This window comes from Phodopus roborovskii, unplaced genomic scaffold (assembly GCF_943737965.1).
Source record: "Phodopus roborovskii unplaced genomic scaffold, PHOROB, whole genome shotgun sequence".
Classification (NCBI taxonomy): domain Eukaryota; kingdom Metazoa; phylum Chordata; class Mammalia; order Rodentia; family Cricetidae; genus Phodopus; species Phodopus roborovskii.
In genome coordinates this window covers 19,418,404-19,432,886 of record NW_026126517.1, presented here as the reverse complement: position 1 = coordinate 19,432,886, position 14,483 = coordinate 19,418,404, and the positions used below count along the sequence as shown (strand labels likewise).

At 45.2% G+C, this 14,483-nt stretch overlaps 1 protein-coding gene across 2 annotated transcripts in view; it reads left to right on the top strand.

Moving 5' to 3' along the window:
* The window catches only part of Sorl1 (sortilin related receptor 1), a 159,563-nt gene that overhangs the window by 127,207 nt on the left and 17,873 nt on the right, over positions 1-14,483 (top strand). For both annotated transcript variants that reach the window (XM_051197179.1, XM_051197178.1), the window contains 8 exons: positions 3,881-4,012; positions 4,551-4,677; positions 4,810-4,979; positions 8,479-8,591; positions 9,127-9,231; positions 9,829-9,901; positions 12,448-12,530; positions 13,548-13,644. In XM_051197179.1, the coding sequence (XP_051053136.1) occupies positions 3,881-4,012; positions 4,551-4,677; positions 4,810-4,979; positions 8,479-8,591; positions 9,127-9,231; positions 9,829-9,901; positions 12,448-12,530; positions 13,548-13,644 (900 nt within the window). The remainder of the gene's footprint in view (positions 1-3,880; positions 4,013-4,550; positions 4,678-4,809; positions 4,980-8,478; positions 8,592-9,126; positions 9,232-9,828; positions 9,902-12,447; positions 12,531-13,547; positions 13,645-14,483) is intronic.

Genomic DNA, 14,483 nt, shown 5'->3' with positions numbered 1-14,483 from the left:
ACCCACCCTGCCATTTGGCACCCTCCCCCCCCCCACATTTAACACTTGGGATGTCCCTTGCTGTCTCCTACACTCCCCAGAGTGACATATATGTTTGCAGTCCTCTTGGTGGCTTGTACACTGTGCAGGCAAGTCATCCACAGGCATATTGCATGTCTCTGTCGTAGGCAGCAGTGCCTGCATCATACATGCATGGAGTCCATCTTTGGCTTGTGAGACCATAGCAGCAATGGCATTCAAACCTCTTTTTAATACACCTCCATATGCCACATAGTCTTTGCTCTTCCACTTCCCAAGACAAGTCAGTTCTGCCCAGTATATAATAGCTATCCATAATATCATGCTCTGCCTGGAGAAGGGGATTCTAGTTGTCAAAATCTTCATGAGGGTTGCAGGGGAGGTGGCTTCATGGGAAAAGCACTTGCCATACAAGTGTGAGGACCAGAATTTGGATCCTCTGCACCCACATAAAAGCCTGGCAGGTGTGGGAGCTCATCTATAATTTCAGAATTTGGAAGGTAGAGACGGATCTGGAAACAAGCTAACTAGCTAGGCTCAACTGATCTGTGAACTCTGGGTTCAACCGAGAGCTCCTGCCTTAATGAATAAAGTGGAGATCGAAGAAGACACCCAGGGCCAACCTAGGGCCTCTGCACACATATGCAAACACACATACACACCACACACACATACACACAACATTTCTTCATAAATGGTTTTGGCCATTCCCTTTTCCTTGTGTGCCCATGTATTCTGTACCTGTGCATTTGACTAGCTATGTGCATTTGCCTAGTAATCAAAAATGCACTTAAACTTAACATGTGGAGACTCTTTCCTTGTATTATTTCCTAAACAAAGCAGTGTCACACGTATTTACATCAAGGTAATGTCCTGTTGGGGAATATAAGTCACCTAGAAATAAAATATGTGGGCAGAGGTGCAGAGGTTGTGTTTATTTATCTTCTCTATTTTACATCACTGTTTTTTTGTGGGCGAGAACTTGGTATCCACAGGGAAACTGGAACCTGGCACAGAGATCCCAGAACTAGTCATTCCTGTTTTCCTATTAGCTTCTTTTTTCCAAGTACCAACAAATCTGCTGCTCTATCCCAGACAATCTTGTGAAGAGGCCTCAGATCTTCCCCTATGAAAAGCCAGTGCTTGAACATAGTTGTTGCAACACTCCTTAACCCCTCCTGCTACTTCCTTCTTCCCTGGCCTATCCTGTATGTCCTCCTGGGATTCTTCACACCTTCCCTTTGAGCATCTTGATGGCTCTTGTGAACACCACCCATTTTCCTCCCGGGTCTCACCACTATGCTGTCAGTCCAAGTGATGCTCTAGGAGGAAGACAGGATTGCAGTGATGCTCATTCTAAAGTGGAGATACTTGATCCTGTCTGCTTCCCAGGAGTCACGTGGAGTTGGAAAGCAGTACACACCCAGTGCAGGGCATTTGGAGCAGGTCCTAGGCATCTACTTTTTTAAGAGTGTCATCAGACAACTGTAAGGAAACAAAATTGTGAATTTTCTATTTTTAGAAATTGGTGATTGATATATATATATATATATATATATATATATATATATATATATAAATTAGATATATAGGTCAATTAGAACTTGAATCCTAATATGGGTTAAATCAAGCAATGTATTTAAAGTATTTTAGATTAAGGTTGGATTTTTTTTTTTTTTTAAACCTGAGTTCTGTATGCCTGGATGACACTTAGTGTAGTTGCTGAGTGGAAAATGATGTTTATGTGCACAAGGCAGGCGAGGCTCAAGAGCTGGGAGAGGCTTTGTTATTGATGCCCTATGGAGAATTTACAGTCTTAGCTCATAAAAAGAAGATAGGACCTCCCACATAAGAGCTAAGCAGACACCGAGGTTAGAATGCATGCCAGTCTTCTCTGGCCACTATGATATGTGGCCCTGTGTGTAATGGCTTAAAGCAATCCATATTCTGAGTCAGTTGTGGCCTGGATGTCACTAGGCTTAAACCTAGGTGTGGATGGGGCTGGCTCCTCTGGAGACTCCTGGAATAGTCTGATGCTTGGTTTTTCCAGCATCTGGGAGCCTGCCCTCCAGAAGTTCATAGCTCCTTCTCCACCTCAAAGCCAACAACTTTGCATCTATCTGCTCTTCTGCCTTTGGATCTTGCTTTCTGATAGCAACAAGGAAGCTCTCTATTCTGAAGATCATGGAGGTAGCTGGAGCCCATTTGACTGACATAGGTTGAGCTTTCTCCATCACAGTCCTTAACTCAATTCCATCTTCTAGACCTTCTGTTGCTATGTAAAGTAACATAGCAACAGCTCCCATGGGTTAGGATGTGGAAGTCTTTGACTTGAGGTCTCACAGTTGCCTTCAGATCCTACAGACTCCTAGTGGGTGTAACGTTTCTGATGTACCCTTTTCTTATTCAGGATTGGGCAGGTAGGCATGGGTTTGTACAAGGAGGACCCAACCCCAGACCAGCCTTGGACAGGAGATTTGGGTTCTGTAACTACCCTGCTCTCTCAATGACATTATCACCACTCCCTTTTTGACCCTCCTCTACAATGGAGATCAAGTACCTTTGGCTAATAACCTTCTTTGAAACAAGTCTCATAACTCTTAGATTTACCCCCTCATTCTCTTGTCAAATTACTTTAAAGACTCACACAATTCAAAGCACCACTTGAGCATGCATCCCACTTTACATTATTGCCATTCATCCAATTATCTTATTCCTCAACCCAGAAAACATAGCGCCTTCCTAGATTGTAAACCAGTAAATATTAGGAACAGAATAGTCATCAGTGTAGGGGGGAAATAGCTGAGATTTGTCAGTGCTGGCCAAGGCCAGGCCTCTTTGCAGGTGCTTGAACTCATTAGATCCTCACACATAGGTAGCAGTGGGATTGTTAGCCCCCCTTCCAGAATGGTGTAGAACTTTGGCAGATGCTTGAGATCACACAGAATAAGGGTCTCAACCCTTGACTGGGCTGAGGATGGAGTTCAGTTGGTATAGTGCTTGCTTACTTGCCTGGTATCTTAATTATGATTTCTACTGCTGTGATAAATGCTGTGACTGACGCAACTTGCAGAGGGAAGGCTTTATTTCAATGTACAGTTTTATATCACAGTCCATCCTCAAGTGGAGTCAGGGCAGGAATTCAAGCAGGAAGGAGTCTGTTAATAGGAACTGAAGCTGAAACGACTGGGGAGTGCTACTTACTGGCTTACTCAGCCTGCTTTCTCACCCAGTGCCACAAGTCCAGGGGAAGCACTTGCTTATGGTAAGCTGCCCCCCCCCCAACATCAGCCATCAATCAAGAAAATGCATAATAAACTTTCCCGCAGGCTGATCTGATGGCAGCATTTTCTCACTGAGATTCCCTCTTCCCAAATGGTTCTACTTTTTGTAAAGTTGCCATAAAGCTAGCCAGCACACCTTTGCATGCACAAAGCCCTGGGTTTGGTCCCCAGCATTGCATAAACTGGGACATAGTTATACAAGCCTGTAACGCTCAGGAAATGGAGACAGGAGGATCAGGAGTCCAAAGTCATTCTCAGGTTGTCTCCAATTGGAGTCAAGGCTGAGATAGTTGAGACTCTGTCTCAAAAACAAGCATAAACAAAACCCTCATCTAGTCATTTTGACCTCAAAGCTTCCAATTTTCCTGGAGGGAGATTTTAGGTCATTGTAAGTACAATGCCACCATGTGGCTAGCTAGCATCCTTCTACTTCCTGTTCCAGAGAATTTTGGAGCAGAAATCAGTAGTTTAAAGAAGCCAACCTACTGTTCTTAAATGTGATGAACCTGGGCCCAGCCACAGCAAAGTATCACATATCCTTTGCCCTCTGGGTTTAAGGAGGTCCTTTTCTATTTCAGCCACTCACAGCACCTTGACCTGTATGAGCAGGGAGTTCAAGTGTGAGGATGGAGAGGCCTGCATTGTTCTCTCTGAGCGCTGTGATGGCTTCCTGGACTGCTCAGATGAGAGTGACGAGAAGGCCTGCAGTGGTGAGTGACAACCCCACTCTCCAGTTGCTGTGGGGACTTCTAGCTAGGACCCTTGGAACTTTGTCTCCTCTTGAAAATGTGCTCAACCTGGGAGTGCCAAGTGAGGGGAGGTGTGGTCTAATTCTGATGGACCTTGCAGCCATCTCTTCCCTAGCAGTGAAAGGCCACGGTGTGTGCTCCTCATGATCTCTACCCTTCCTTGCTAATGGACATGGCATTGTTCTAATGGAGCCTCGTGCTGCAGGTGGAGTTAATTGCTGTCTAGAGTATGTGCCATCCTTCAACTTGCAGCATCTTCTGTTGAGAATCAAGTTTCAACTGATCAGGCAGAGGGGGGGCAAAACGCAGAAGTAAACATGGTGGGAAATTTAGGAAAGCCTAGTGTGGGGGTTGTCGCATCACTTTTTCTGAGATCTCTTTTCATATAATGATTGTATCCTCTTAACAATTTAGATCACAGTGGCTCTACCTCAAAGGAGTTCTTTGAAATTCAAGGATTTCTAAGGTAGAACTTTGATTTCTCTCTGTGTCTCTGTAGATGAGTTAACTGTATACAAAGTACAGAATCTCCAGTGGACAGCTGACTTCTCTGGGGATGTGACTTTGACTTGGATGCGACCAAAAAAAATGCCCTCTGCTTCTTGTGTATACAATGTCTATTACAGGTGCGTCCCAGTTTAGCCACAGTTGCCGTTGACTCAGGTTGCCCTGTGAGTTCTCCTGTGATGTGCATGGCTCACATATCTCCGTCATCCCACACTGCCCCTCAGTGACAGTGTCTCACTTATTTTGGTCAGGGTGGTTGGAGAGAGCATATGGAAGACCCTGGAAACTCACAGCAATAAAACAAGCACTGTACTAAAAGTCTTGAAGCCAGACACCACGTATCATGTTAAGGTCCAGGTCCACTGCCTCAGCAAAGTGCACAACACCAATGATTTCGTGACCCTGAGGACTCCAGAGGGTTGTAAGTATTATAGTTGATTTGTTCGTGTGTGTGCACGTGCGCCACAGAGAGAGAGAGAGAGAGAGAGAGAGAGAGAGAGAGAGAGAGAGAGAGAGAGAGAGAGAGAGTGTGATCCTGGAGGTTGAGCCCAGGGCCCTGCACATACCTGAAGGTACTCTGCCACTGAGCTTCATCCTGAGTCCTTTTTTAAATTTTGTTTTGAGATACTCACTAATTTGCAGCTGGCCTCCAACTCACTCTGCAGCCCTAGCAGGCCTAGAATTTGCCATCTTCCTGCCTCTCCTTCCCAGGCAGCAGGGATGACAGATGTGCACTGTCACATCAGTTTATAATGTGTTTTTGAAGTTTGTGTAGTTGTATACATGTATGTACATCCACATGTGTACACATCTTATATGCTTATGTTGAGACTGGAGGCTAATGCACAATCTCTCTGCCATGCTATCTATCTAGTTTTTGAGGTAGGGTCTGTCACTGAACATGGAGCTCACTGTTTGGCCTAGGCTGCCTGGCTATGGACACTTGCCACCACGGGCAGCCTTTACATGGGTGCTGGGGATCTGAACTTAGGTCCTTATGCCTATGCAGAAAGTACTTTACCCAGTGACCCATTTCCCAAGCCCCCAGATTACAATCATAGAACAGACCTTTTCCTAAGGATGCTGTGGACCGAGGATGTAAAACCAGGTTGTTACTGTTTTTTGTAGTTGTCTCTTCACCCTGTTGCTTGTTTTTCTCTGTAAGAAACTTGTAAGTTTGCTCATTACACACGTCTTAGTTTTGTTGTCTATGTTTTGGGGGTCACATTTAAAGCCAACCTTTCCCCAGATGAGTGTCCTGACGCATTTTCCCCAGGTATAAGTTTGAGTACTTTCCTAGTTGGGGGTGATTTACGTTTTAAGTCTTCATCTGTTAAGAGTTTGATCACGGTGAATGAATAGGCTACAGCTGTCTTCTGAGATGGGTTTTTAGGTTTTCCAGGGACATCTGTTGAAGAGGCTTCCCCTTCTCTGTTGTACAACAGTCAGTGGGCTGCAAACACGCGGACACATTTCTGACTTCCCTGTTCTGTTCCGTTGCTCCATGCCTCTTTGGTTTCTATGGCAGTATGGTGTATTTTGAGATGAGACAGTGTGCTGTCTCCAGCCTTGTGTGTGTGTGTGTTTTTTTTTCCAGGATTGCTTTGACTTTTGGCAGGTGTGTGTATTTGTGTGTGCATATTTGGGTGTCTTTCAAAGTTCTGTGCAATTTAAAAAATGTGTTCTTCAAAATTTTCACACATATAAACAATGTATTTTGATTATATACATCTCACCCCTCTTACTCTCCAATTCCTGCAGTGACCACCCATCACACCTCACTTCTTTCTTTCCTTTTTATTGAAAATTGATTTTTTTTTCAAACAACATATTCTGATTTTGATTTCCTCTCCCCCAACTCCTTCTAATTCCTCCCCACTCCCCACCTACCTGAATCCCTACTCATTAGAATACACATAAGCATCTAAAATGTAATAATAATGTAAGATAAAATAACAATCCAGAATAGGACAAAACAAACAGAAAAAAGAAAGCCAAGAGGGGGGAAAAAAGTACAAGAAACACATATAGTGGCAGACACACACACACACACACACACACACACACACACAGAAATCCCATAAAATACAAAATTGGGAACTCTAATGCAAATGTAAAGGACCTATAGGGTAAAAAGAACAAAGCCCTGAGAAAGCGTTATGAGACAGAGAACCTCCCAAAGTGGCGTGGAGTTCAATTTCTTGCCATCTATACTGAGCAGCCTTAAGAGTGGTTTGTATACTTAGAGAACACTGAATTTTCATTTGTGAGAGATTACTAGTTGGAGATGGCTGATGGGTTAGGGATGGGCGCTTGTGTCCACGTCTCCTCTCAGCACTGGGACCCCATCTGGTGCAGACCCGTGCAGGCCCTGTGCAGTCTCTGTACCTGCATTCATGTCTCTCAGCCCTGCTGCGTTGAGAACGCCTCGTTTGCTTGATGTCCACCATCTCCTCTAGCTCTCGCAATTTCTCTGCTTCCTCTTCTGAACCTCACTTGTAATTACGAGTGCTTTTTTCTATCTCTGTGGGGAATGGTATGCTGTTCTGATAGGGATTGCACTGGATATGCGATTGCTTTGGATAACAGGACTATTTGATAATGAGTTCTTCCTGTCCATTTTCTGGTGTTCCCTTCAACCTCTCTCACATGTGGTTTAAATTTCTCATTGTAGAAAGCATTTACCTTCTTGGTTAAATTATTCCTAATACATTTCGGGAAGAATTTTTAAGCAGAGTTTCTTTTAAACTATACTATTTGGTTGCTGGGATATAGGTTTGTTTTGTTTTTCTGTTGATTCTTATGCCATTTAATTTTACTGAATTAATATCAGTCCCAACTGCTTCTTGGTAGAGTCCTTTTTTTTTTTTTTTTTTTTTTTTTTAATGCATATGATCAAATGATTTGAATGCAGGGAGAACTTGACCTTTTTTTTTTTTTTTTTTTTTTTTTTGGTCTGCTTACTATTTATTTGATCTCTATCCTAGAATTGTCACCTGATATTTTTTTATTTAATTTATTATTTTACATGTTGATCCCATTTCCCTCTCCCTCCCTCCCTTTTACCCTCTCTGTCCCCTCACATGCACCCTGACCACCCTCCCTTCCCATCCCCCCACCCCAATTCCACATGTAGGGCAATGCCGTCTAGGTGGGGTCATGTAGGTCTGTCAGGTGATTTGAAGTAGGGACTAGGACTTCTCTTCTGTCTCTAGGTTAAGGCAATATCCCTCCATGGGGGATGTTTTCGCAAGGTCCTTTTGTGCACCAGTGATACATACTGGTTCCACTGTCTGAGGTCCCATAGACTGCTCAGTCCTTCTGGCTGAGACCCATATTCAGGGGGGCCTGAGTCAGTCCCATGCTGGATTCCCAGCTATCAGTCTGGGGGCCCATTTGCTCCTCCTTGTTCAGGTCAGCTGTCTCTATGTGTTTCTGCAACTGGTCCTGTCCTCTCTGTCTGTATCTGGATTCTAGTTTCACTCAATGTTTAGGTATGGGTGTTTGCTTCTGTTTCCAACAGGTATTAGATGAGGGCTCCATGGATAAGTTAGTTGTTCTCACTATCTGGGAAGGGCATTTATGATAGCCTTTCCACGGTTGCTCAAATTGTTAGTTGGCGGCAGTCTTGTAGGTCTCTAGACCTTTCTTTAGGTTCAGTTTTCTCTTCAAACCAATAATGGCTACCTCTTTTATGTTCTCTGTCTCTGTCTCTGTCTCTCTCTCTCTCTCTCTCTTGTGTCTTCTATTCCTACCCTGACTCAATCTTCCTAGTCGCACATGCTTTCCTCTCCTCCCCCTCTCTTTCTCCTACTTCTCTCTCCATTCACTGCCCCCCCCCCCACTTCCCCTGTGCTCTGGGGGACTTGTCCCTTCCCCCTTCTGTGAGGGACTCAACTTTTGACTTAACTGTTTTCTAGTGCCAGATGCCCCTCGGAACCTCCAGCTATCGCTCAACAATGAAGAGGAAGGTGTAATCATTGGGCGTTGGGCTCCTCCCATCCATACCCATGGCCTCATTCGTGAGTACATTGTAAGTACTGTCCAGACACTGGTGTGGGTATCAGAGAGCTAGAGTATTACGAGCGCTTTATGTCACTAGGTGTTGTGGATAATGACCCATGTGTTAGGATACTGCAGATCTGTCCTATTTTTTTTTTTTTCCTGTCACTGTGATAAAATATTCCAGCAAAGGTAACTTAAGGGACAAAGGTTTACTCACAGATCAAGGGTATAGTCTACAATGGTGGGGAATTCAAGACCATAAGAGCTGACATGGCTGATCCCATTGCACCCACAGTCAGGAAGCAGCAATGGGTGCCTGTGTTCAGCACTTCCTCAGTTTATACAGCATCCAGCCCAGGGAAATGGTGTGCTATCTACACCTCAGTTAACCTAAACCAGATAATCGCGTGCAGGGATACCCACTGGGGAGTCTAGATACTCTCAAGTTAACAATTAACACCAGCCATCACGGTGCCCTATCTTTGCCCATGTACGTCTTTGCAAGGAATTAGACAGGCCCAACCTCTGGTTACCCTCTACTTATGCTGAGCTTTTCCTTGTAGGTGGAATACAGCAGGAGTGGTTCCAAGATGTGGGCCTCCCAGAGAGCTGCTAGCAACTCTACAGAAATAAAGAACTTACTGCTCAATGCCCTCTATACCATCCGAGTGAGTGGTACCATCCTTTCCAGCCATTGGCTTGTCTTAGAACATAGAGAGATGGCTCTGGCTTGTCACCTCTTTAAGAAATGAGTATTAGTGTTCTTCACAACACACAGTGCCTTGTCATAAAGAAGGAAGTTCAGCTTCCCCCTCAGATAACCAGTAACTTGCAGCAATGCAGCTCTCTCTGCTTCTAACCAGACATTCTGTTGCTTCTGGGGTCTGTCCTTCTATGCTCACCTCTTCTTTACTTAACATTACCTACAGGATGCTGCAGTGCTAAGTGGCATGTATATGTGTCCCTGTATATGGATATAGAGCTTAGAGATCACACACATACACACACATTCATACCTTCCCTTTACAAGAATCTGGATATCTATAGGTTCAGTGGACATTTTATATTCTTGGGACTATTATAAGTCTTTTTGCCTCTTGGTCCTTTTAATTCCTTTGCTGGGGCCTCTGAATGTCCTGGGTCACTCTGTCTATATATTTTTTCTGCCCTCACTGCTGCATCCTTAGCCATTTAGTTCATTCAGAATCCTTACTATATGGCATGTTACTGTTATTTCCTATTAACTCACACTCTGGTTTGAAAAGGTGGCTGCGGTGACTAGTCGCGGGATAGGAAACTGGAGCGATTCTAAATCCATCACCACCATAAAAGGAAAAGGTAAATGACTGGAGTGCTTGCGGCTTTAGAGAAGACAGAAGTCCTTTGGAAATGACCTTCATTGAGCAGGAGAGGAGAAGCATCGGTTAGAAAGCCTCCCCCTCTGAGCCCACTCTTCCCCAGCACAGGCACCCTTTGGTATTACAAAGATGGGAAGTCTTTTTGGGCATCCACTGCGTATATTCTTCCTCCAAGCATTGATTTTGAAAGGTCATTATGCCAGGCCCTTTGTGAACTTGTGCAAATTCTGAAGTAGGAGGAGGCCCTTTTCACTAGAGCTGGATGTGGTTTTCACACTCATTTGTGTTTTTAGGGCATCTCACTGATGTCTGTGCACCTCTCCCTTGGCTACGCTGACAAGCGTGTCAGGGTTAGGGATGACACACAGCACCAGAGCTATGGTGCTCATAATTCACTGCTCTGCACACATGAGCTTATCTAATTGGTCCCTCAGAATAGCTGAAAGACAAGGGAGGGGGGAAGTGATATGTTATTTGTCTAGAACACACATCAGTGAGAAAGCTGGGACTAGAACCTCACATACCTGACCCCGAAGCCTGTGCCATTAACCATCCTGCTGCACACCTCCCCTGGTCCCTACACTGGGCTTCTCTGCCTATCAGGAGGCTGCTCCACATCCTGCATGTGTGCCTCTTGGGATCTTTGCTGTTTGCTTCACTCCACCCTTGGTATGTAGTGGGAACTAAAAGCTCAGATGGAGGGTGAGTAAACTCAAGCCCCTGAATGAAGGATACCGTCACCCACTGAACAGTGGATGGAAGCCTGTCTTCCTGAGTGGTTTCTTCAGCACAGCCCTGGCCCTGGGGACTTTCACCACATGGCATGACAGATATTAAAATCCATCGATCTCTGTGGTGTGGGATGCCATAGGGTGATTCTACATTCATCTGAACCTGTTAGAAGCTCTCAGTGATTGAGACTCGCATCAGTTACTCTAAAATCTGTGTGATTGTGGGGATCATGGTAGGAGGCATCCACTCAGTGGACAGCATGCTGGCAGGTAGCAAAGAGGTGGTGCTGAATTCACTTTCCTTGAGATCCTATTGTCTTATCATTTCTCTTTACAAAAATCTGGGCCAAAGTATACAGACCATCCAAATCCAAAAAGGAGGGACTTTGGAGGACCACCTTGTTCCCAAATCCAGTAGGCAAAAGTCAAATGTGCATTTGAAAATTACCCTGAGTCATAGTTTCCTTCATTCTCTTCCTGGTGATTTTGGCAAATCTCGGGTCCCTTGTGTGTTTTGGTCAGGGCTGCTTACAGAGGATAACACTGTTGAGAAGTATCTGTGACCTGGGGTCTTAGTGACTTTGGAAGAGAGATAAAGGACAAAGACAGCAGTGATGCCAGCCGGGTTCATTCATGAGGAAGGCAGCAGGTGAATGCTGGCTCCAGTGAGAAGGCCACCATGTATGGAGTGTTTCTTGTATGCCACACACTGTGCTTTTTGTTATATGTGAATCCTGTGAGTGAAGTATTGTCTATGGTTTGTAGCTGAGGGAGTTGGGCTCTGGAGAGTCACGGTTTGCCCATGGTCACCATGATTAGAGTCCGTGCTGACGTTCCCTCAGCACCAAGCACTATCTAGCTTTGAGTTGGCTGCCCGAAGCTTCTGCCTTTCTCCTGGTCCGTAAGTTTTTCTCAAGCCTGGCCTTACAACATGCTTGATCATCTGACGGGGCCTCCTAGATGTCAGCTGCACCCCCTTCCCTTGCCTTTAGAAGGGCTGGGTCCTGAGCATTAAATACCCAGTTGTCACTAAAGTGGTGTTGTCTGACCATGTTGGATTCTGGAGCTCCTTTAGAGGGCGTTAGGCTCAGCTGTCACCTTTCTTGTGGGCAGATGTTGCAGTTGCTCAGCCGATGCCCGTCAGGAGGACACGGGGGCTTTTCTCTTGGCCATGCTGTCCTTGTGCCCTCTGCTGTCAGCTTCAGCTCCCATCTGCTGGGACATACTAATTGTTCATTAAGCAAGACTTGACTGTGCACTTGGCACCTTTCACTTTCCCAGCTCTAGGTTCCATGAAGATAGGTGACTTAGTGAGTGTCAGGGCACAAGAATTTGAACTCAGGTTTCCCAAATTCCCTCCCAACCCGCAACACACACATTTACAACTTACAGTTTCTCTTTCCACAAGTCTCATCCTTCATAAAGAACACAGGGAGGCTGGAACTCTGTGGTTCCTCATAAAGACATCACTCCTGGGGATCCTGACTCTGTGAGAGCCAGGCCTAACTGGAGCTGGGCTATGTGCAGACATTGGCACAACGAAACTTTTCTGTTCAACTAATTGCCAGGTCAGCTGACCAGATGACTAAGATGGTGTGTTCACCAAGCAACAGTGGGCCCAGCCTTATTCTGGGCAATGGTGGTAGAAGAGATGGCTGGACAAAGGCAGCCAGAGTGTCCTTTGTTCCTTGGCTGAAAGGCCACATTGTGTGTTGAGATAAAAGCTGGGAGGTTCTGCCTTCCTCACTTTCCGCCGTGTGGGTGTGGTTTTTCTTTGACTCCTTTTTCTTTTCAGTGATTCAAGCACCGAATGTCCACGTTGACAGCTATGATGAAAACTCTCTGAGCTTTACCCTGACCATGGATGGTGACATCAAGGTACTGTGGAGTTCTCAGACTGGCAGCTGGATGGGGCTTTCCTTTGTGTGGGAACTCATGTGTCTTAGGGCAGGGAGATTAGGAGCGATGAAGGACCTAATCTCGTGGAGCTGTAATTCCAGACCCGGGTTGTTTCCTCTTCCCCCACAAAGAACAACTTGAGTCTCCACATGTAATTATTCTGCCTCAGCCTGGTGCCTTTCTTCTTTAACCATATAATTAAATGGTTCACAGCTCCAGTGCACAGAAAGACTTGGTGTGAACAGAATATGTGTGCCCTGTAATTTTCAGCTTTATTGGATTTCCTGGTGCTCTGTACGAATGCAGAAGCTCCCATTGTGGTAGAGCAAGCTTCTTGGGAGAAGCAGATGCCTTGGGAACCCATCTGCCATGCATCTCTATGTCCACCCAGTCACTCCTCACTTGCCACCAGTGATCCCTCTGAGCACCTGTCTGCATAGCCCACTTATCTGTCCCTGTGATCTTTCAAATTGAATCCCACTTTCCTAATTTTGGGTCCCATCTGCTGGTTCCTCATTGCACCCCTCTCCATCCATGATGTTGTGACAGGGAGGGTCTTCAGGTCCTTGTGCTGCTCACTTAAGTACATTCAACTTTGTGTTCTTAGCTTCAGCCAGGACTAATAGAAGAGATGGATTAGTGAGGACCTTTGTTGGTAGTGTTGATCATGAAGACATTACATGTCCCACATGTAATGGTTTTTAATTCGAAACCTGTAGTGGAGAACTTTCAGAGGAGGTAGTCTTTCCTGATTCTGTGGGCCTTTGTATTGACCTCTTGACCTTGACTAAGAGGACAAATGAGCTGAGGTATTCCCCTCAACTGCCACTTACTATAAATAATTGAATGTCCTTAATGATAGCACAAATTGAGAAGGAGCACCTGTTCATCAAAAGAGACCAGGAGGCAGCTAACAAGACCAGCTCTACCTGGTGTATCAGTGTGTCTCCCAGCTCTGTCAGCTGATCATGTCACTTGCTTCCTGGTTCTTGGCAGGTCAATGGCTATGTGGTGAACCTTTTCTGGTCATTTGATGCCCACAAACAAGAAAAGAAAACCTTGAACTTCCAAGGAAGCTCAGTGTCACACAAAGGTAACAAACACCATGGGACTGCGATGGTCTATTAGCAGGGAGGAGTAAACCCAATCCTGGGAGCAGGACTTATGTGTGGGGACTGGGAGACTGGGAACAAGTGGGATCCTCTCTAGAGATGGTTGTGCATGGACAGTCTTTGCCTATTGAGGACTGTCTGCATCCTTCTAGCTCCAGGTGGAAAGTCTCAACTTGCTGGCTCCTCAAACCTCCTTATAAACCTGGTGGCCCTCAGTGGGAGCTGGGGAAAGAGAGGAGGAGGAACCAGTAAGGAGCCAGTTTAACCCCTAGAGATGATTTTGCCCTGTGCAGATTCCATTACTTGCATTCTTTCTAATTGTACTCTCCGTGTATATTGGCATTCAGGAAAGATTTGTCAACTGCACAGGAGAGCAAACAAATGGAAAGAGGTGGTCTAGTCCTCACTTAGGTCTGTGCAAACTCTGAGCATCATTAAAATTCTTTTATCTGAAGATGGTCCCACAGAAAGATATTAATGTATTTCTAAGAGAAAACCTTCAACACCAAGAGCTACTTGTAAGTGCTGTGAATGGCTTGGAAGCTTTCTCTTTTCCTCTCATTCCAGCCTGTTTGAAAAGGACAGTCAATCATAGTTTTAGTCCCTCCTTGTTAGTCTTATGAAACAGAAACCACAGGTGTGCTGTTGTCATTATCTTTTATTATTATTTTTCCCTTTTGTCCATGCTGGGGATTGAACCCAGGACCTTGTGTATGCTAGGAACCTCTCTGCAGTTGAACTGGGTCATAGCCCTTGATTTTTCATATACCATATAGCTCAGACCGGCCAAGTACTCACTTTGTAGCTCAGGCTGACCTCA